Here is a 25824-nt window from a genome sequence, read left to right on the forward strand (position 1 = left end):
TTTGACACCAAGCTAGAAAATCCTGTTAACTTCTATTTCAGCAGACAGAGTTGCAGAATGTAATCATAATTAAGTACTAAAATATTGCTGAAATGGCAGGATTTCCAATAGAAGCATTACCAGAGAAAATACTCCCATTTACTCGGAGAAATTTTGTTCTTTGCAAACAATTCCAAGTGAAATGAAGGTGTTAAACTCGCATTTATAGTGATGTTTCACCACTACTCAAGTAGTTTCATCAGACTGGCAACCCATCACATTTGACTGTTTCCTTTTACAGATGTTATGAAATAAAATATGCCCATCGCCATTGTTTCGAGTGTCTTTGCCTTTTTGGCAAATTCCTTCTTTCAGCCACCTATTGGTCTTGTGATCTTTGACCAACTCATCACGCCCTCTATGGCAGTTCCTGTTGCCTATAAAAGGACGCAGTGAGATGTAATGGGTTGCCAGTCTGAAGCAACCACAAGTGTAAATGGTGAATCATCACTAAAAATGTAAGTTTAACATCTTCATTTTACTTGGAATTGTTCACAAAGAACAAAATCTCTCAGTTGAAACTAACATTCTAAATAAACTTGTCCAAAGACTTCAATTTCCTGTTTCTTAATTCATCTATATTCTTGATCAAGAACATTTGGGTAAATTCTTGGAGCAAAATTGCCATTGAACCCTAAATCTGCCATGCCGATGTGCATATTATTTTATTTTTTACTGCACAGTGATGATGGTTTGCATCAATTACTAAGGATTATGGGTTACACCAATAAGGTCAGTATCTTAAGATTCATGTGCTGGTATACAGAGAAACCATATGAAAAAATGTGTACATTTGTACTTCTGGTCTTGTATGAGCACTACAAACAGGGTCTTAGCTAGCTACCCGTCTGGCCGTCATTTTAGATGGGGAGTTTGCTCCTGGGACGGGCAAAATTAATGCCTTTGACAGATGCTATATTATAAATTGTATGTTTTGAGAAGCTAATTGGTCTTTTTAGTAGACCAGATTTGTAGAACAAGGCCATATCAGCAGATATTTGAACTCTCTGAACCCCCAATGGGCTATAGAAGTCTGGTAAATGATTTAAAGGTCAAATAAGGACAGGCAATTTTTTTCAAATGACGGGCAACGCTCAATTTCTAGCTAAGACCCTGACTACAAACGGCAGAAAGTATTACGCTGTACTTTCTGCTTTGTTGATTCATTATGCAATGTACTCATTATTGAAGTCTACACATAAACGCCAGATAAATCTGTACACACTTGCATATAAATACCTTCTATGGAACTTAAATTTAGTTAAACACCTCGTAAATAATATGAGATGTGCATATGCGAGACCATGCATGAAATTACAATGTCAAAAAATCACCCTTGCAAAGCGAGTACATCCATCACTTGCCACTAGTATAGCTCATATTTATGATGAAATATCAAGAATTGAGTTTTCAAGGCTTTGTATCCAGTTTGCATGCTGTCATTTGCTTGTGAGAAATGTAAAGGAAATGGGCAATAAAGAGACTGATGGTCTTGTACTTCACATTAAGGTACAGATGTTGGCTGACGTAGAAAACAAACTGCACAACGAGCAGTTTTATTTGATATCGAAACTTTTTGTTTAAACATCTCACACCCTTCAGAAAAAACAAATAGCACCTTGCCTAGTAATAACGCCTGTTACCTAAACTGAACATAAATCAAAACCATAAACCATTTTTTTCCTTTACAGATTCTCCAATCCATCCATGATAATATAAATTTACAAGTTCTTCTTTGCCAAAAATTCTGAAATAATATTAGTACAATTTTTGGTCATTTTATTATCTTGACTGCTTAACAGCCATGTTCTGTAAGGGATATAATGTCTTATTAGAATTCAAAATTATTGCTCTATGTCCTACAAACACAACAAATTTAGCTGATTCTTAAGTTGGCACATGTGTATATTACATATGTGCTAAAAAAAAAGCTTGAAAATTTAACCAAATACATTTAAAAAGATCGTTCTTTATGACTTTACAAGTAACAAATCTTCGAACCAACATATTTTGAATTTGAAAAAAAAATTCTTGTCTTTTACTAGTTATTATATCAGGACAGGTGCAAAGTAGAAAATAAATATCAAATTACACACACTGATGTAGGATTTGATAAGTGTCAAATAAATGGAGCTAGGAGGCTAAGATTGGCTCTTAGTGTCCCAAAATATGCTAATATTGAATGATTTTGCAGATTTACTGCAGGTTCTACATCCAATGAGCCACTCCCTTGAAGCAAATTATTTAAAGCCAGTTAAAGCTGTTTGACTACAACAAGCTTAGGTATTCATTTATACTTTAGATGTTCATGATATTGTCAAGGTTAAGAGCTGCCATAGTAGGCATTTCAGAATCATGATTAGCAAGTTATTCTCTAAGCTCTCTCAAAGTGCAGCTACTTTGCATAATTGTAGCAAAACAAGGATTACTTAAACAACCGCATGATTTAAATTTCCATTTTTATTAGTATTACTCCATTTAATGCATGCGAGGGACAAAATGGGTAGGTAAACTTGCCGATGTGCACCAGCATGTACAATGTCTTAAGCTGCTTTTAAATGTATACACATTAGAGATACAAGATCCCCTATTAGCTATATCGGGATGGTACTTCTGTGTACAATAAAACAAGGAGTGAAATTCAATTTTTATTTCTTGTGGAAACAAAACTGAAATCATTTGAAAGTATAAAATATAAAGTAGGAAACTTTTGTTTTTTTCGTTATTTTTTCAATGGAAAAATATACTTTCTTCTCTAAGCATAATAATTACACACTTTCCTCCACTGTAAGACTCGGTTTTGTTGCTTCTGTTCATTTTATAATGCTTGCTGTTATTGCTATTTCATACTTTTCCAGCAAAGTGAATGAAAGTGCAAAAGAAAAAACACAGAGAAAGAAATAATGTGAAACAAGTCTGAACAAAATATTATGGTTCCACTATTCGGCCCTGATTTGGTAAAATGATCTAACTTGAAATTAAAATCGCTGTTTCGAGAAAAAGAATTTTAAAGTTTTTCTTTTTGAATAAAATAAATTATTAAACAGATCTAATGTCTTAGAAAATATAAAAATCTCATTTTTTGGTGGCATGGTGGTGATTTTAGGATGTCACCAATGGAAAGAGCGCCCTCGAGTAACCATGATATGGATTTATCTCAAAATGTCCAAATTTCAAGTTAGATCGTTTTACCAAATCAGGGCCGTATTGTCCACAAATGGACATTTGGTTAATACTTGGCTCACTCATTAGTTCAAGAGCAATGAATCATTGAACATGAATGGCGCATAAAATATCAGTACTCTAAATGTCAGCTCAACTCATTACTTTATTTCAATCATAATATGCCCCCAATTAGGTCTAATAAGTACTCACTAATTGTATTCCACTCATTGTCTGTCTCAAATTAATAATACATAGTTGCCTAGCACTGTGCAGTCAAGGCTAATTTGTAGTTTTATACTTCATCAGTCACCAATAAATTATTAAGAAATCTTATGAACCATGCTATCAGTATTTCACATCCTAGGACATTTACGGCATTCAAAAGAGCGTGTGAACTTTGACAAATACCCAGGTTAAAAATATTTTGGTCTAATTATGGTCTGAAATTTTTTCTGGCAGAAGTATGTTTGTGTTTTTGAAAAAGATGAAACACTACTTACAGTATAGCTTCTAAGTTTAATTAAAATGCTGTTTCCTGCTATTTCCACATACAACATGGTTTCAAGAAATCGGATAGCAACATTTGCACAGTATTTTTTGTGGGACCTAAGAGCACATCAGACACATCAAATTGCATTATGGATACAAGGAATGTCCTTCTGATATGAAATAATTTGAATTTTTTTATGGTAAATTATTGTTTTTTTTAATTTTTTTTTACAAATATTTTTTATATTTAACAGTCTTCTTTTTTCTCCAAAAATGTATACCGTATTGTTTGTAATAAACGCCCTGGGGGCGTTGCATTTTTCCAAAAGGGGGGCGTTTATTGGAAGTGAATTGTCAGTGAAAAATGCTTAAAAATTAGGTTCAATTTCCCGATGGTGCTCCTGTTAAAAGAAGGGATTTACGACTATACATGATGGCGGCGCCCACGGAAAATAATACTTTCATGGGAAATAAAACAAAATTACACCTTTAAGTGCATGGAATTAGTGAAATTCTACCATAATTAGGCAATGAAATGGATGGGAGTTCAGTCATAATAGGTTTTGTCCATGCAATTTAGTGATCGTGACTGACATGACTGATTCAAGTTTTAAGCTTATACCTACACGATATGGCATGGAAATGTTTGCATATTTGTCAATTTTTCACAGAAAAATTTGAGGGGGGCGTTTATTAGAGGGGGAGCGTTTATTACAAACAATACGGTATCTTCAATGTGAAAGGTTAAAAATTTTCTAAATGATGGACAGCTTTTCCTCCCAGTTACATACACTTTAAGTACATATCACTAGATTTATCAAGTTTACTTGAGGATAATGTCAAAAATATCACTTTTTAATAATTTGCCATAAAATTTATATTATATCATAAATTTCAAAAAATCTAATTATTTGATATCAAAAGTAAATTCCTCGTATTCAGAATTCAAATTGGCGTGTCTGATGTGCTCTCCTGTGAAGATCCCTCCAGTCGCACAGGAAATGATGCACACAGTAAAAAAAATGTTTCAAAATATCAGATGTATTCATCCAAGTATTTCAACATTTCATAGTTTTAAGATATTGTTGCTTTTAATTTAAATGAAAAGCTACCTTATGATAGACATGTGATAGTGTGAAAATAATTGTGTTTCTGTCAGATTCTTTGGGTTGTCTTTCACTTGTTTGTTTTTCTAGAAAGTTAGGCTGCCCTATTTATGCTGTTATTCCAGTTGAAATCTATACTCCCATTGTGGAAGATGTGCCTTTAATCTTCAAGACAGGGAGTGTGAATTTCAAATGGGGTTACTAGTACTTGTATGGGTGATTCCATTTGAAATCAACACCCCTTGTGTGGAATAGTCAGCCAGGTCATGTCTTCCATAGATTTCCACCGAATTTCCACTGGAATAGCACATTTGATACATGTTCAATCCAGTTGAACACTGACATTCGAGACAATGGAGGACTTAATTACTCCAGTAATTGCCATACCCACAACAATCAAATTGATTGCCAATTACAATATCTCCTCATATAGTAGAAAGATACAATTTGCAATAGAAATTAAGTTAATTGCTGATAATTGCACCATTGACATTTGAAGACCTATTTAAGGGCTTACAATTATATCTCGATACAGCACAAATAAGTGCACATTGAATTCTTTTTATGAAATGAGTTCCACAAATGTAACATGAATAAACAAGGTTCTTAATGGCAGTGGCATAATTAAAATAGAAATATTTCTCTGTTCTTCATTAATCATGAAGCAGTTTTATACCAAAATCAAAAAACAAATTACTTCCCCGTCCCTGGTTTTGAATAATTCAAATTCCTGTGAACCTAATACATAAATTAGACACATCAATATCTCAGTACAAGTGTACTATTTTGTACAATTTCTTGAGCAACAAGGGATATGCATTTATTAACCTATTTCATACACGAGAAAAAAATTGCATTTTTGCCTGAAAGCACTATGCATAGTACACGGTCGCGCCCATACATTATACACATTCAATGCATGGTTTGCATTTTTCTAACCTCTGATTGGTTCTCGCTAAGAGTGTTGTTTGATATTCATATAATCCAGGATAATTCCAATTCTCATTATCTTTCGGAACCAAACAAAGATCTATACAGCCCTAGATATGTAACTAGTTTTGTTACAAAACAATGCACTAATTACCTCCTTCCTCATCTGTAACAAAGCATACAATCTGCAAAAGTACCAGTTATTTCCACCACTATATATCATAAAGAAAGACAGATACCGTATTTCCTCTACTAGTAGCCCCTTCTATTATATGATGCCTCACCATTTTTCTTCAACCAAGATGTTTAAAAAATGCTGAATTTCCATGCTATCTTGTGTAGTAAGCTTACCACTGTTCACACACGACTGGTAATGATGTTGGTAGTTGGTTTCATAGTTCATGGTTCGTCATTTCAGCTTACCTAATGGCTCTAACAGGAATTATTATTCTAAAACTGACCTCTACTAAATGCCCCCTTTTGAAAAATGCACCCCCCGGCATTTAATATAGGAAATACGGTATGTCATAATTAGAACCAGCAGCCAATAGCTGCATATTTTAGTTCAAATTTATGACCTCATTAGTTGAAATCAGCCAAGAAATAAAGACACAATGATCCAATATCCCAAGGAAGATGCAAATTCAAAAGTTGCTGTTTGCTCTGATTGTATACTCGCTTGATTTCTTCAAAAGTGTGCTTGAACAAGAGAAATAGTGCATGCTTTCCACTGATTAGAACATTAAAGTGCAACTTTTTATTTTGTTCCTTCCTTGGGTTTTAGATCACCATTTCTTTAAATCTCAACTGATTTCAAGAAATGAGGTCTTACATCAGAGCTAAAGCATACCTGTATTGGCTGTTGGGTTTGTAGGGGGTGAACATAACTGGCACCTAAATTCCTTTGTGGTCTGTATGTATTATCTTGGGAGTATGCAAAAACATAATTAATATTTTAAATCCTACCACCTTAATAAAATTAGTGAAAGCTACTATATCATAATATAGTTAATATCTCACAGGTTATTGCTCAAATCTTCTCTATTACTCTTCAGGAAACAAAGTTACTGGTCCGAATGAATAAATATCATTTTACAGCATTAGAAGTTCTATATGACCAAATAATGATGTGATGTCACATTCATTTCCAAAAACAAACAAACTATAATGCCTCGTTTACTTGCATTCGGTCGCAAATGTATATCTTAAGAGAATACATCGTGACTTTACACAGCATGTTTTGCAATTTCATGGTTAAGTGACCAATTCATATACAACGCACTGATATTGCCGTGAATTATTACATGCCATTCATAAATGCATTTACTCTCTGTGTGTTAACTTTTTCTCTTCAAGACACAATTACCATTTTAACTATAGCTATTTTCACTCCTGTAATTTTTTCCTAGAATTGAATAGAACTTATATGTAGCTTACTTATTCTAAAAATGGTCCACCAAAATAATAGAAATAATGATACTTAGTTATTTATCATCTTCCACTAATATAAAGAACCTAAATTTGAATCATAGTTCTGAAAATGATCACCACAAACAATGTTTATATGTACAATGTGCATTCAAGGCAATTACATATAAAATGTAGTTCCTTTTAAGAGCACAAACTACCCATGCATTAATGATGGAAGAAAACCAAATAAAATGACAAACAAAATTGACCTTTAGAATCATTGAGAGACAGACACACGGCAATGAAATACAGAATCCAAATTTCCACTTGACATTTCTAAAACAAGCTGACTCTACTGATTACTACTCCCAATTCATAAAACAAATACACAACTCACATCGTTTTCTTAGCAAAACAATGTTTGCAAATCATTGCTACATTATTTTGAAATATAATTCACTTTTAAATTTTAAGGTGTCAACAATTTTCTTTACAAATATAACTCCCTTTAAACTAAGCTATCAATAACTTCTCTCTTTTGGGGGGTTCGGGTAGTAGTCGGGCAGCAAACTACCCAGTTTTTAAGGCCCGTGGCCTTTTGATGAAGACAATGTCCCACCTATCCTAGCATGTTGTTTGGGTCCCAAGTAACATATTTATACATGTTTACAAAAATCCAGATGCAGCAGAAGGCGGCCATCTTGTTTTTCAAAATGGCGCCCATTTTGGCAAAATATTTCCAATATTTGTCAAACTGCCCCTTCCCAATGTGATTTTATTGGCACAGTAGTGATTGTTTTAGGCTTGTTATAGTAGTTTTGTCATGTTGGCATGCAGTAGCACCAATATTAATGATTTACAAATTCAAAATGGCCGCCAAAAATTCAAAATGGCCACCGAAATCAATTTATTTCCTTCAAACATACAATATTAAAGCCTACATCAATCTGGTAACATATGAGATTGGACACGTGACATGAATGTTAAAATAACAACACACACAAATCCCATACTTAATGCACACCCCACACCCCCACACCCTTCCCCCCCCCCCCCCCGCCCCCCGTATATTTCGATATTATTTTAAAGTGCCACAGAAAATGTATCAAAAACGTTTTCTTGGCTCATATGGGTATCCATTATACAAGAACAGTTGGTGGTGTTAGTTTGGGCTACAGGCTGTATTACTACATCCATAAGCACATGGCAGCAGGGGGTACATGGTTCTCCAAAAAAATTTGAACCATTTAAGGACACTTTTGCCCATATGTGCCCAGTTGGTTGCACTGGTCTCCACTGAAAACCCACACATCGATATACCAAAATCGCTGAAAAAGGTACCTCCAAACCGTGGCACCTTCCTGTACACCTTCAAACAGGAAGACCCCCCCGGACATGGCATTGGCCAGACATTGAGAGGTATTGAGGGGGTATTGAGAACATGGTAAAAGGTACTGAGTGGTCCCTGAAATGGTTTATGGGTCCCGGGGGATGGAATTTTTAATGGTTTCTAGGGATGGAGTTAGGGATACCAAGGATGGGGTATAAAAGAGTACTAGTAAAGGGTACCGAAGGTCCCAGGGACAACAGTTTATGGATCCAGGTGAAGGTGCTAGGTTCCAGGGGTGACATTAGGGGTGTCAGCAATGGGGTTTGGGGTACCAAGGACAGGGTTAGAGGTTCGAGGGATGAGCTTAGGGGTTCCAGGAATGGGGAGAGTCCCATGGTCGGTGTTAGGGCACCTAAAACAATGCCTACTGTACCAATAAATTCACAATGGGAAGGGTCAATTTGAAAAATATTGGATAGGGTGAGGGGTAATGGGATGGAGTAAAGGGTCCCAGGGTTTGGATAATGGGTACCGGGGACAGCGTTAGGTGCACTGAGGAAGGGCTAGGGGTACTGAGGACAGTGTAACGGGTTATGGGTCCCGGACCAGGAATGGGGTTAGAGGTCGCATGATCGTGATGCGTGTTTGAGGTCCAAGGGATAGGATATGGGTGACCGGGGATTGAAATGGGTACCAGGAACTGAGTAAGGGGTACTGGGCATTGGGTATGGTGAACCAGATGTGGGCTAACAGGTTCCGAAGATGGTACTAGGGTCCCAGGGATGTTTCATGGCCGGCCGGGGCTTAGGGACGGAGTTTGGTGTTCCATGAATTGAGTTAAAACTGAATAAAACTGAACTGAACTGAACTGAACTGAACTGTTAAAGGTCACATAGTTTGTGTTAGAGGTCCCCGGGAATAGGGTAATGGGGATGGAGGCCAAGGGTTAGGGATATGAGTACCAGGAACAGGGTATTGGGGGTGTAAGTCATGGGTCTCGGGGACGGAATTACGGGTTCCAGGAATAGAGTTAAAAGTCCCATAGTTGGAGTTAGAGGTTCCAGGGAATAGGGTAAGGGGTAATGGTGATAGAATTAGGGGTCCCAGGGATGGGGTAGCCCATTAAATGGGTACCAAGAACAGAGTAAGGGGTGCCGGACATTGGTTAAGGGTAAACAGGTTGTGGGGTTGCATGTACCAAAGGTGGGATTAGGATCTCAGGGACGGGTTATGGGCAGACCTGCCAACCTAGCGCAGTAAGAAAGAGAGCCATTGAGGCCAAAACTTTGTACATGTACACAAACCAGGTACCGACAAATTCAAAGACTTGAGGTGTGCAATACTTACAGAATTAAGGGAAGGTTTTGCAGGTCTAAATTTATCAGAATAGACCAAAGTGAATGCTATAGCTAAATTTTAAAGTGAAATTTGCATCATTTTCTGCTGTTCTTACATTTAAATTTGCCATCACTGAAATATTCAGAAAGCAGGACTGTCCCTCTTTTCCTCTTTGGAAAACCCCAAATGAGGGAGAGTCTCTCAGAATGAGGGACAGTTGGCAGGTCTGTATGGTCTTGCGAGAGTTCCAGGTTCCAGGAACGGAGTTTAAAAGTCCCGGAGTTGGTGTTAGAGGTCCTAGGGAATAAGGTAAGGGGTAATGGAGATGGAGTTAGGGGTCCCCGCATTGCGGTATGGGTACCAGGAAAGGGGTTAAGGGTACCGGGCATTAGGTAAGGAGTACCGGATGTGGGGTTACCGGTACCAAAGATGGGATTAGACTAGAGGTTCTAGGAATGGAGTTAAAGGTCCCATAGTTGATGTTAGGTGTCCCAGGAATAGGGTTAGGGGTATACTGGGGATTGAGTTCCGGGTTTCCAGGTTTGGCGTTATGAGTCCCAGGGATGGCGATAGGGGTACCGAGGACTGTGTAAGGGTACTGGAGTACGAGACTTAGGGTACTAAGGATATGGTTAGGGTGCCAAGGGTGTGGTAATGGGCTGGTCAGAGTACATCAAATTTTGCCGGAACATATCAGGTTATGGGCCACTGGGCAGTGGCTTATGGGTTCGGATGTTGTGTTAAGGGGTCCCTTGGATGGGTCTAGGGGCCCCAGGGATGGGTAGTGCTACTGGCCAGGGATGGGGTTAGGGGTACCAAGAATACAGGGTTATGTGAACCGAGGAGGGTATAAGGGTAGGACACTCGGGTACTAGTACGGGATACATGTTATTGGGTATAGATATCAGAGTACGATGTAACGTTTAACAGGGTAGGCCTACAGGGTTATGAGTTAGGTACCAAGTTAGGGGTGATCGGGGTAAAGATTAGGATTACGGGTTCGGTATGAGTATGGGTTGGCCCGGTACATCAAACTTAAGCGGGAACATATTTATTATTATCATATCCAGATGAGGAGGCATGAAGACATTTAAGGTGGAAGTTACAGATTTTAAATTCAGGAACTATTTTAAAATAAAATGTTATCATAGAGAGTGAATTATAGGTAAGCATTGGAATATGGGGTGGGTGTGTGGGGTGGTGTGGTGTGTATTTGCAGTGTAGTATGGAGTTTGTGTATCTGTTGGTATATTAATTAACATGTTACTTGCTTAAACTTATATTTTATAATGCACATTGTATGTATAGAGGAAATAAGTTGAATTTGGCGGCCATTTTGAATTTTGGCGGCCATGTTGAATATCAAAATCGTCAATATTAGTGCATACATGTCATAAATAATATCCTATGCCTAAAACAATTGCTATTGTATCAATAAATTCACAATGGGAAGGGTCAGTTTTAAATATATTGGAAAATTATTGAAAAAATGACGCCATTTTGAAAAAACAAGATGGCCGCCATCTGCTGCATCTGGATTTTTGTAAACATGTATAAATATGTTACTTGGGTCCCAAACAACATGATAGGATAGGTGGCACATTGTCTTCAAAAAAAGGCCACGGAATTTAGTTTGCTGCTTGACTATAGGGCGGGAGATCCAAGTAATATTTTTTCTGTGTATTTCTCAATCAAAGCCTGAAGTACTTTAATTACAGTCAAATGTAAACATTTTTGATTAAAACTGGGAATCCCTGGTTTTATTTCCGCCAATTTAACAACAGAGCTCCACAGTTAAGCGGCTAAGTGCTTTTCTTTCATTTTACCTCATTATATAGGCTTAAAAAGATCAGAAAACCTCCTTGACATTTGTTACTAATATTATGTAATAAAAACTGCAATCATACATTATGGCTTTGTTTTCCTGGAACAGATCACATATTCCAACAGGTGTGCGCATTTTTTATGAGCCATATGTTTGGAAATGCAAATTACATAAGATTAGCATAAAGATTAATTAGATAATGTATGTATGATTGTTTGTGATATGCATGGATACACATGGCGCACTCATGCATATGCATAGGGCATACACTTTTCCATCTTGTGAAATCATGCACCTCACAAGTGACCATACACACTGCAACTAATGCAGATACAAGTATGCTACTGAGCTATTTAATTTTAATATTGCAAAGAATTACAAGAAAAAGACTCACTGCCTCTTCAATACTTAAATTATACTTCGGAAATGATTTTCTTAAATGGACAGAATCTACTAAATGAGGAAAGCTGGCAGAAATGCTTAATGCATAGACAGTTTCACCCATGAGAAAAGACCAACTCACAAAACAGGATATATTTTTGCAAGACAGAGAACTTTCATTTCCTTTAAAAACTGTAAAAATCATATACATCTGCTGAAGCAGGCTTATATAATTCTGCCCACCAACTTGTCCAATTCCCAGTAAAAAAACTATTATCCCAATTGCAATGCAATATGGGATTGATTGCATCACCTTAGATGACGGTGCACTCCAAGTCATATTCTCAATATGCAATCAACAATATTTCTAGGTTTTTAAACATGAGAAACAATCCATGTAATATTTAAAAATGTGAAATTCACAAATTTTTCTCTGCTCTGTACATCACTCACCACATTATCAATCACTGAAAGAAAATTAAAGCTGTGCCCTAATTTTACAGAAATTTCCAGCAGCAAAGTTACCAATATTGTTCTGTAAAAAGGAAGTAAACAATTTGTACAAATACCAAATTAAGCATTTATACAGATTTTTTTTACAGAGAAAATTCTCTAAGAATGTGCACCATTCTTCATATGCTTATGACAAATGAGTAATTTAACAGAAGATTTTGACTGGAGAGATCTGGCAATGTTACTGCAGGAAATTCCTCTGTAATGACAATGAAGCCCCCTCCTCTCCAATTAGTCACACTTGTTCCAGTGAATACTGACACTTCAAGTCATTAATTCAGGGCACAACTTCAATAGCCAATCATCCAATAACAAGGTCAGCTTTAGCCATTCCAGGACCATTTCCAGGACACAGTAACCCCTAAAGGCATATTCCTACACATTTCAAATTGATCTTCTTAGTTGATGACTCTAGCCAATCGTTTCAAGACTGTATCCATGTCAGTGCATTTTCAATGTGCTTATTACTTACTAGCATGTCACAATATGTCTGCATCATTTTGGTATCATTTTCCCTTTTACCAACTTTTGAATAAAACCCTCTCACTCCTGGTATACCTTTATTTAAGATACAGTTTACATTTGATGTGAAAAGACAAAGAATAAGCCACAATGCCACATGTTGGTGACATTCATTTAGTACTAATCAGAATCATCTATTTCTATTATAAAAATATGCTGTAACTGAAAAGCTGTTGGAATTGAACATCTCCTTACCAAGTTACAAATGTTTAGTTGGAAAAACATCAGGAGGTTGACATGTGCTCAAAGGCATTTTACACTGATGCAGAACTATGTCAGTTTCTATCTTAGTCATTGGTTTGAAAGTTGCTATCTTCAGTAGATAGCACCACTTTTAAAAGTGCTATCAGTTATCTTCAGTTATTTTAAGCACTGCTTTAAGAGTTTCTATCTTTAGTATTAAACAGCATTGTATTAAAGGTTGTTATCTTCAGTAGATGGCACTGCTTATGCTTTAAAGGTTGCTATCTTCAGTGGATAGCATTGTTGTATGCTTCAAAGGTTATTATCTTCAGTAGATCGCAATGATTTAAAGGTTGCTATCTTCAGTAGATACCGGTACCATTGCTTTTAAGGTTGCTATCTTCAGTAGATAGCAATGCTTTAAAGGTTGCTTTCTTCAGTAGATAGCAATGCATGCTTTAAAGGTTGCTTTCTTCAGTAGATAGCATTGCTTTATGCTTTAGCAGTAGATAGGTGTATAGATAGCAATGCTTGAAAGGTTGCTATCTTCAATAGATAGCATTGCTTTAAAGGTTGCTATCTTCAGTAGACAGCATTGCTTTAAAGGATGCTTTCATGGTTGCTATCTTCAGTAGATAGTAATGCTTTAAAGGTTGCTATCTTCAATGGAAAGCATTGCTTGAAAGGTTGCTATCTTCAGTAGATAGCATTGCTTTAAGGTTGCTATCTCAGTAGATTTTCATGCTGAATTCATGTATAATTCTAGCTACATGTTGGTTCTCAATAGCCGAGAATCAAGTATTTTAGTTCCCATGACCATAATTTTTAGACAACAATCGGTTCAGAAGACCAGACTTTGAAAACCTGAATGACACAACAACTCCTATCCACCTTGAACTAGTTGCAGATCTATTCTAATTCTTACCTGTGATATCGTCCGATGAGAGCAACCTGCACACACTACTTTATTCCAAAGATTTGTTTCCCTGGTGCCATTCTGATGATCCAAATATGGTTGCACATCTAATAATAATGGTCCAATATCTTCATCTACAAAGAAAATAGAAAAGGAAAAATTAATTATAATAAAAATAAATGATTATTTAAAAACTGTTGTACATCATCTGTTGTTTTACCACATTGTCTTCCCTGTAATCGCACCATAGCCTATTGTAGTTTAGTAGAACAGCTCTTGTATAATTTAGTTCTTTTGGTTAGCAACTAGTGTTTCTTTCTAGTTTTTTCTTACAACTCAAAAGCAAACCAAAGTTAGGACAGGAACTCAGTACCATGGCTCTAAGCACCAGCTTGGCACTCTTTTCCGAGTGGGTGGCAGCTGGGGTCGAAAGTAAGTATGCTGCGAAAATGTGCTATTTGAAGGTAAAAAAAGTTACAAGCAGACTTGAATAATAGACTCACATCTTTGGAAAATTCAAGATCAATTTGTTATTGATAACTTTTCTTATAAACATGACATCAAACATAGTTCTCTGAGTTTTATCATTTAACATGTGCTGTAATAAGAAAACTATGACACCTTATCCCTCTACTTATTAAAACAGGCACACACATACACCACGCATACATACTTACACAAAAAGAAACTGGTAAAACAACCTTCAACAGGATTACCCTCTTAAGTAAAAGTAGGTCATTCTAACACATACTATATATAGTTGCAAAAACTACACTATCCATCATGGTGACAAGGAATATTAGCTATTCCAGTTGAAATCCATACACCCCCTATGGAAGACATGACCTTCATCTTCTGTACAGGGAGTGTGAATTTCAAATGGGGTTAGCTGAATGGGTGACTCCATTTGGAATGTACACCCCTTGAGTGGGAGATTAAAGGCATGTTTTAGGACTGCACTAATTTCAGCTTTTTTAGTAGTCAATTAGCCAGCACAAAATAATCACGATAGGTCTACTATACTAGTTAGGACTATGTGGAGCTCATAATTTAAGTAAAAATGCAACTTTCATGCCCAAAATACACAAATCAACATATGGATCATAATGGAGGGATTAATCTAACAGCCGGCAAATATGGCATTGCAACCAATCATTGCAAATACAACAGGCCTGCCTACTGTTAAACTTACATCAAAAACAATTTCAGCAACATTTGCATGGATGTCAAGTGATCAGTTTGCCAAACTTTAAATAGTTGTCTTATTTAATGTATTTTGAGGAAACAATGGATAGTCATCATTAGTCCTAGTCGAAAGTCACAAGTTACCACCAATAATCGCAACAACAACTATTTGTGACTTATTCATGCAACCCTAATGTCTTCCATTGGGTGTATGGATTTCTATTAGAATAGCCCAATAGATGCCTGGGAAGGTGTCTTTTCACATTCTATAATCCCCCCATAATCCTTGCACTGAAGAATTCACAATCTAATACAAACAAGGATGAGATTAGGTTACGTCCATAATTGATAACACTCAAATCCTTCTTGTTTCATTATCATCTTCTTTTATCTCATTCAAATGCAACACCAAACTGTATTCCAGCGCTGATTATCCACCACTGTTGGCCTCCATGATTGAGTTCCATAAATGTTTTTCTCCATACACCCCAGTCCTTGCCCTGAACTGATTAAAAATTGAGATGTTGCTGCTTCTTGTGTTGTCAAAATATAACAATGTTAAGAGACAATTTTGCCGGCGGTATGAATGTGTAAACACCTGTAATCAGACCACCTGCCTTCAAGTGATTCTTATAATCAATTATACACATACACTACAATCTCATACAAACCCATCTATCATCACACGGTTCCTTAACCCCAATACTCTAATACACTCATTGCATGACCTTTGAATGTATTGGGTACAAAACACTCATACTCTGCAATATCAAGTTCACTTTTGAGATATAATTGTTAAATAAAGCTGATTGAACTTTGTGACTAGGAATGAGACTGTCAATTTTGCTCTTGGTGATACATGGCTGCTTACAGTACTTCTTGACGATTAAACAAAAGGAATGATTGGTTAACCCTAACTCCTTCCTGTTTTTTGTCTAAGTGGAAGGAAAGAAGGAAGAAAGAAGTTGAAGAGAAAGTTGTTTTCACCGGTGCGATTTTGAACCACCAACCCTTCGGTCGCCGAGCACAAGCCACGTGATGGCCAGCCATTAGTGTTAACCCTGCCCAGGCAGCAATTTTGTGTGTATGTACTTTGAGATCATTGCCCAATCAGATCATGTGGGATGCTGGGCCTAGCAGTCGCTTTGTCCTGTTGGATTGTGGAAAGTTAGGGTTACTACTACTCTCAAAACCAGTTTTAATTGGAAATATTGCTAGATTTGAACAGAAACGAATAAGTTCAACATTTCAATTTGATATATAAGGAAATTTTTACTTGGTTTTACCGTAAAATTATCCAAGTATTCTTTTTTTTTTTTTTTTCAATATCTATCGGAGGAAATGTTCATGCGGAAAAGCTCCTTTTACACACACTTCATTTCAAATCTTTAATTGTCAAATGTTATGTTGGAAGCTTAAAATCACTAACCAAGCACTACTGCCATATGATTGAATATAATACAACCTGCAAAAAGTAATTATATCACAAATTACCACCTTAATTGTAATATACCCTGCTAATGATACACTTTGCCTTAATGCTAGAACACACAAAAACAATAATGAAAATAACAAGCGGCCGATCTATGCACTATCCACAAGGGAGAGCTGAATTGCCTAGCAAGAAAAGAAGTCTGAAATAAAGTTCCCCTTTTAATTTAATTAACCTCATTTGCCATTAAAGGTATCTTCTGCTATGGATTAATGAAGTAGAAAATGCGTGACTATTTTTGCTCAAGACTTGCCACTCAAGTGCTAACCCACACACCTCAGATTCTTTATGTTTACCTATATTTTTAAATAATTCTGTTTTTAGATCTTTGTACAGAGAGTTAAAGCCTTCTAATTAATGTTGAAACATTACATTCCATATGGGCCCTCACTGCAACCTGGAATGTATTCCACTAACATATATAACAGGGTTCGGTTTTTGCCAGCAAAGTGACAAAAACCTGTTTTTGCCCGTATTTGCCTGGTTTAAACTGGCAAAAACTCATATATATAGTCATTCAAATTTTAAAAAGTAACACAGGCAGCTCATGAACAGTAACACACAACTTTAAATGAATCATTCATTTTTTATTCGGCATTAAGTCCTTAAATGGAAAATGTTTTGAATTTGATTTTGATATGACACATTTCAGTTAATGAAAACCCATGCCTTTAATTTCTTATTATGTTACTTATAATTTTAAAAAATCTGGCCTTATTACACCCAGGAAATTATTATTGCTACTTAATAATTAATTTTGAGATGAAAAAAGTGAAATATTTATCACTTTTTTGCCAAGCGGAAAAAACGTGGTTAAAACCATAGCTTTTTCCACCTGCGGCAAAAACCTGCGAACCCTGAACAATAAATACGTTGGAAGTCCTAAACCCACTGTAAGTCTCAAACCTTTCATTACTCCTTTATGAGATATTCATAGAACTATAACAGGTTTGTACATGAGATGGGCTAATGCAATGCATTATAAAGATGAGTGAAATGCACCCCAGGATGGATTGGAATAATCAGGCAGGGATCTCCATCCTAAACTGACTGTGATGCACATAAACAGGTGCATCACTCTGTACATGGGACCAACCACTCAAGTCTCAAAATTGTCTACATTATAATGTGCAAACAATCTTGGAATAGTAAATTCCCATCACTGTGTCAACTCGCCATGGGGGCAGGGGTACCTTTATTCTGCTGGATATCACATTCATATACAAGAATCACAAACCAACTTTTTGAGAGACCATGAAAATTGCCCCTTTTGGATGGTTAAAATTGCCCTTATTGCCCATCTGCTGTTTGACTCTGCTATCTGCTGTTTGACTCCAGCAATCACATTTTGATTTGATGCCTGTTTTCGCCCAGATTTTTCAAAGGCAAAGGTGTGACATTCTTAGTTACTGCATTCCACTATTTATACCCTACATGTGCCTTTCAGTGACACATGGTAAATTTGGCACCCTTTTGAGAGTCCAATGTAGTCAACCCAATTTGTAGGGAATTTTGTCATACAAACTTAATGCTTGAAGTATTAATTGGGCTGCTTAATTAGTATGTTAAGCAACCTAACTTAACTGGCTTTTGCAATGATATGGACCTAATGATGCAAAGGATACAACACTTTGATGGCAACTACAATGGTGGTAGAAAATGACATGGTTTGGTAGCTGGAAATCTTAGAGTGGGATATATTGACACAAGTTCAATGTGTTTATACTGAGCACTGCACACCGTTGTGCTTTTCTTCTACTATTATAAATGTGTTTCACCATCAACTGGGTTGTTTCTCTGCAAAAGCTAGTTAACCATTCCTTCCCTGTGCATTCTCCAAGCTGCTTAAGATCAGATTTGGATCACAAGTACTGTAGTATAGCTTGTGACAGTTTACGTGACTTCCGGTGTCCCCCACTAAATCATCTCCCGTACTATTTCACTGTAAATTCACCCACTAAAAACCACCTTGATGGTTGATGGTGAGGTTACCAGATCTGTTTCTACTGAGACCATTACCGCATATTACCTCGCATCATCCACCAAACCTTTGTTCAGAAGAATCCTGTTGATTGATTGTGAGGTGATAGCATGGTTTTATTTTCAACCTTGAGCAGGTATGTGCCATGAGGAGGGGCATCTTTGTTAGGCAGATATTAGCTGACAAAAGCTTACATAGCCAATGATAGAAGGATGACCTTCATACCAAAATTGCTATAATACTCAATTCTCATTCAATTTAGCTATTATACAGATCAAAAGCCACTATCCTTTAATTTTCTGGTGACCTTTCCAGAGGAAATAAAGTTAGCACCTGTCCTTGCCCCACCATACTCAATATAAAGTGATAAATTCCACCCATCTCTAATTGCACCTCCTCATCAAAGCCTTTAAATTCCACAATATCCTGTGGATAACAGAATTGGCTATTCCAGTTGTTATCCATACAGACCTTAATCTTCTACATGGGGAGTGTGAATTTCAAATAGCATTACCTGAATGGGTGACTCCATTTGAAATCTACACCCCTTATTTGGGAGATTAAGGTCATGTTTTCCATAGGGTATTAGGAATTCAACTGGAATAGCGCTATAATACTGTCTTCCCCTTTTCACTGCATCTGATCCTGATCTTATAATCCACATTAACAATTTTATGTATTTTCTGTGTCTTTTCCTGTCGTGAGATTGAGATTTCAAGTGTGTGGTGCAATATAATATCTTCCGAGGGTTTTTCTTGGAAGGAATGTGTAATGCATGATTTTGCTTTATATGGAGTGTATGCATAAATACATGCATAAAAAAAAGACAGTACTGGCGATGGTTCATGTATATTGCACATCATAAAAGTCTGGGTTCAAAGTTTGTATCAAATGTGCTTTACCTTACACCCAATAGAGTTCTTAAAGGTTTTTTAAATGCTTGTTCACAGACAACAACAAAAAACCACCATGTGGCAGATAATGTTGTTAAATATTAAGTGAGAATTGTGTTACAAGTCCTGTTGCTTGTTTTAGCATATCAGACCCAATTAGCACCCCTGCCCTAATAAGCACCCTTACATAATATTTTGAGTGACAAACTATCTGAGTAACCCTCTTTTCAATGCACCTGTACAACTTAATTGAATCAAATGTCTGAATTACCATCTTCTCTTTTAAGATCATGATTTTGAATATTTATGCTTGTAAATTCACATTGCAACTTTTCTTTTACAATTGAATAGGCACCTTATAAATCTCATTTGTATGTTTGTATGTATGGTCCTGAACATGACTGATTTACACCCATAACATATTTATAGGGTCTTCTGAACACTTCACTTTAACATAAGAAAGGAACATTTTTTCTGACAAAATTCAAAGTCTTCTTCTCCTAACTTTGACACAAGAAAGTGCAATGTGTGCTGAAATAAACTGTTTGGGTGTATATTAACAAATTTTGTTATGAATAAAACACACACACACCCCCACCCCCCGTGTGTATCTGCCGCCAACTGCAGAAATTGCGTATTGGTATCTAACCATGGACGTGCGCATGGTGTTTTCATCGCCTAACCGTGGACTACAATGGCAGATTGTTTTTGTGTTTGATACGAAACGGAATTTTAGCGATCAACTGCTGACTGCTTTTTGAGCAAGTATCGCTCAAATACATTTAGCATGCATTTGAGGTCTATTGCAACAGTTTGAGACCGAGGACTGTCCTCGGTTGCAGATAAGTCCGCAGTTTCGGCAAACACCGAAGCAAAATCAAACACAAACACTTTACTCTCCTGTAAAAATGTACCAATGAATTAACACAGTTGCTTAAACTAGTGCAATTAAGCTGCTGAAGGCATACATTCATGAAATTCAGGAATGTTGAGATCTTCAGTACCACTTGACCCAGAAGTGAACATATTCAAAGAAATAATTATGTATGTCCACAGATTCCTACCAATACATATCCAAGTATTAGTGCCAGAAGAACCTTTCTGCAATAGTTGCCCTAGACATTTGAAAATGTCTGCATTCTAATACACAATATAAAAATATGACATATGGCACCAATTGCAGATTGTGCCCTTCATGTCCTAAACCCTTGATATTTAAAAACAAACCACTCATGTTCTACTCATCAGGACAACAACATGGCAACAGCAAGTTCAACAACATGAACATGGAATACTGAAATGTTAATGAAATCATTCATAATGCAACATGAAATATGTGCACACCATTTACCAACAGGTTACAGGATTCACATTGAGCCACAGGCAATGTTACCTAGCCTTTATCTAATACATAGTCCTTTCCATAAGTTATACCATGACATTCCCTACTGTGTTATCAATGACAACATAATTTCTAGGGTCCATATTATGATTAGATTGTTGTTGAGGATGCATTTTGTGAGCTGGCAGTAGTATTTTTCTTACATGTGCTTTGTGAAATGAAAGATGAAGGCACATTTTATCTAAATGTCTGAAATGTATACAAGTAGGGGTGACAAGTTTACAGCGAACCCGCTAAAACCCACTAATTGTTATGAATTCCCATCGTAAAGCCTATCCCACAATTTAGGGGTGACAATTCAACAAGTCCTTTTCTATTGTCACACGCTAATCAGCTTGTGATCTGTACAGGTTCAATGCAAGCTGGTTGTGTCACAGATTTTATTGTCATAGTGACATGGTCATAAAAGCTGTAGACTTTTAAAGGGATGTATGCAGTCATTTTACCAGGAAATTGGACTTAAATTTTGAAATCCTTAATGAGACCAAAACCTTAGAGCTTTTGAAACCAAAAGTTTCACATGTTCAATTCAAGAAAAAAGGTGGACATTATCCAAAAAACAAAAATGGAACCAGTCTAATGCAAATGAGGAAAAACAACAATACCAACTTAATGATTAACACCGCATTATGGAAAATTCTTTGAAAAACCACATCAGACATAGACTAGAGCAAAGAGGCCATGCTTTTAACTCACACAACAATTTGTACACACAATTATTTGATTACTGTATGCGACATTTACACAATAATTATGCTACAAGCATATCCCAGCAGCCTATTAATACTTGTAGTATCAAAGTGCACTATTGTGAGGGCACATACGGTAAAGTAACTCTACAATCATAGTGCATCAATTCCACATTGGTATTGATTAATTAATGTCCATCCCTATGACAATCTGAAGGATAGCAGCAACAATATATACATGTGTGTAATTGTTCTGAGTACTCCAGCTGTTACTCCACAGTCCGAGACGATAAAAAGAACCGACAGCAACACATAGTCACAAAAGCCGAGCCATTACACACAGCTGTGGTCGCTTACAATTTACACAGGCTATGATGATGACCAACTTGTGTCAGATTTATTTCATTTGAAAATGAATTATCTTTGACAACTATAATGCAAAGATAACTACTGGTTCACCTCTGTTCCAAACAATTTAACTCAGCAATCCATGTATGTGATAACATTTTTACATCCATCTAAAGGTTATTTCATCATCAGCTGATTCATATCAATTTAAGTTGTGTATTAACACAGAGACTAATGTGTTTTTGTGCATGTCATTGGACTTTTTTATTTATTTGCTTATTTTTACTTCATGTCTACTGAATAATAAATTTATTACCCTCTAATTTGTTAATGCAATATCACTGGTTTCTGGTTTGAGGTCATATCACACTCCACCTCATGTGATAAGACTTGAAATCAGTGATTTTTTTCCCGGTAATACATGCATAAATAGGGGACACCTTAGAATCATCTTCAATATAGTGCATTCAATGATATATATTGTTTAATGATATCTTCAGTAGATAGCATTACATCAGTTGAGCACAGTATGCATCCAATGATATATTGCTATCTTCAGTTGAGCACAGTATGTTGCTATCTTCAGTAGATAGCATTACATCAGTTGACCACAGTATGTATCCAATGATATATTGCTATCTTCAGTAGATAGCATTACATCAGTTGACCATAGTATGTATCCAATAATATATTGCTATCTTCAGTAGATAGCATTACATCAGTTGAGCACAGTATGCATCCAATGATAGATTGCTATCTTCAGTTGACCACAGTATGTATCCAATGATATATTATCAGTTGACCATAGTATGTATCCAATGATACATTGCTATCTTCAGTAGATAGCATTACATCAGTTGACCACAGTATGCATCCAAGGATATATTGCCATCTTCAGTAGATAGCATTACATCAGTTGACCACAGTATGCATCCAAGGATATATTGCCATCTTCAGTAGATAGCATTACATCAGTTGACCACAGTATGCATCCAAGGATATATTGCCATCTTCAGTAGATAGCATTACATCATTTGACCACAGTATGTATTCAATGATATATTGCTATCTTCAATAGATAGCATTACATCAGTTGACCACAGTATGCATCAATGATACATTGCTATCTTCAGTAGATAGCATTACATCAGTTGACCACAGTATGTATTCAATGATATATTGCTATCTTCAGTAGATAGCATTACATCAGTTGACCACAGTATGTATCCAATGATATATTGCTATCTTCATTAGATAGCATTACATTAGTTGAGCACAGTATGTATCCAATGATATATTGCTATCTTCATTAGATAGCATTACATCAGTTGACAAGATTATGTATCCAATGATGTATTGCTATTTTCATTTCTTAATGAAATGGTTTCGAAATTGTTAAAATTGAATTGGAATCAAACTGAATTGAGGTGGATTGAATTGGAATTGGATAGGAAGGCCCCAGGTGTAGAAGGAATTGAATTTGAATAGAATTGAAATCAATTTTCTGGAGTGAAATAACATCAGTTGCTCTTAGAGTTGATTTGATTCCCTTATTGTGCAATTGAAAAAAAATCCCTATTTTGATCAATTTGGCCATAACCTTGAAATGCTGTCACATCCAAGGTTGCGAATTTCTCAGTAAATTTTCTAATTGATGTCATTGTTCATACCTTTGGAAAAGCGCTTAATCATAAAACAAAGGTTTCCTTCAGACAATGCTGTTTTACTTGAATACATATATATTAAATGAGATTGACAATCACTAGTATTCAGAATATTTTACTATTAGTACCTTTTGTCTTGATCAAATTTAATGAGTACAATATTTCTAGGAGAATCATAAGGTTTCCTTTAGATGATGCTGTTTTACTTGGAATTCATACGGTATATACTAAATTAGATTAATTGCTTTTTGTTTTGATCAAAATTAATGAGTACAATATTTCTAGGAAAATCAAGGTTTCCTTTAAATGATGCTGTTTTACTTGGAATACATACAGTATATACTAAATGAGATATCTTGCTATTCATAACCTCATTAATATACGCAGCAAGTGCGATCCAATCACAGATAATAACTTTTAAATACGCGAACGCAAATGCAGGTCATTGAAAAAGTATAATGACCGCGTCTCATGACATAGCTAAAAGTACGCTCTACAATGACCGTGTTATGTGACGTGTTACGTGTTCGAACAATTTACGCGGACGCTGGGCACAGTATGTATCCAATGATATATTGCTATCTTCAGTAGATAGCATTACATCAGATGACCACAGTATGCATCCAATGATACATTGCTATCTTCATTAGATAGCATTACATCAGTTGAGCACAGCATGTATCCAATGATACATTGCTATCTTCAGTAGATAGCATTACATCAGTTGAGCACAGTATGTATCCAATGATACATTGCTATCTTCAATAGATAGCATTACATCAGTTGACCACTGTATGTATCCAATAATATATTGCTATCTTCATTAGATAGCATTACATTAGTTGACCACATTATGTATCCAGTGATATATTGCTATCTTCAATAGATAGCATTACATCAGTTGAGCACAGTATGTATCCAATGATATATTGCTATCTTCAGTGGATAGCATTACATCAGTTGACCACAGTATGCATCCAATGATACATTGCTATCTTCATTAGATAGCATTACATCAGTTGAGCACAGTATGTATCCAATGATACATTGATATCTTCAATAGATAGCATTACATCAGTTGACCACTGTATGTATCCAATAATATATTGCTATCTTCATTAGATAGCATTACATTAGTTGACCACATTATGTACCCAGTGATATATTGCTATCTTCAGTAGATAGCATTACATCAGTTGAGCACAGTATGTATCCAATGATATATTGCTATCTTCAGTAGATAGCATTACATCAGTTGACCACAGTATGTATCCAATAATATATTGCTATCTTCATTAGATAGCATTACATTAGTTGACCACAGTATGTATCCAGTGATATATTGCTATCTTCAGTAGATAGCATTACATCAGTTGACCACAGTATGTATTCAATGATATATTGCTATCTTCAGTAGATAGCATTACATCTGTTGACAACAATCTGTATTCAATGATAAATTGCTGTCTTCAATAGGTAGCATTATATCAATTTAATACAGTATGTATCCAAAGATATATTGTTATCTTCAGTAGATAGCATTACATCAGTTGACAACATTCTGTATTCAATGATATATTGCTATCTTCAGTAGATAGCATTACATCAACTAATCATATTATTCTGTATCCAATGATGTTTTGCTATCTTCAGTAGACAGCATTAACATCAGTTTAACACATTATGTATCCAATGATATACTACTCTCTTCAATAGCTCTCTACTGTTCATTGTCATCAAAGATGAATTACTGGGTACTGGAAATTTGCTATCTCCCATAGAAACACACATTAGATATGCAAGTTTATAGTATGCTGAGAAGATATTGAACCATGTAACAATGATGCATGTCAGTTAAAAGACCCTTGATATTTTCAAGGATTTTGTCAATATAGAAAAAGAGTAAAATGTTAAAAGATGCCAAAGGCACACTCTGCTCAGAAATAGAACTAGACAATCGCTGAATGTTCTTTAAAGAACATCCTTTCATTTACTAGATGTTTCAAAATTCAAAGTTTTTGAG

The 25824-nt window shown here is 36.0% G+C and overlaps 1 protein-coding gene across 1 annotated transcript in view; it reads right to left on the bottom strand.

Moving 5' to 3' along the window:
- LOC140158591 (trafficking protein particle complex subunit 9-like) overlaps positions 1–25824 on the bottom strand; it is a 124047-nt gene that overhangs the window by 35777 nt on the left and 62446 nt on the right. The window contains 1 exon segment of the mRNA XM_072181742.1: positions 14157–14281. Within this exon segment, the coding sequence (XP_072037843.1) occupies positions 14157–14281 (125 nt within the window).

Source organism: Amphiura filiformis, chromosome 8 (genome assembly GCF_039555335.1).
Source record: "Amphiura filiformis chromosome 8, Afil_fr2py, whole genome shotgun sequence".
NCBI lineage: Eukaryota > Metazoa > Echinodermata > Ophiuroidea > Amphilepidida > Amphiuridae > Amphiura > Amphiura filiformis.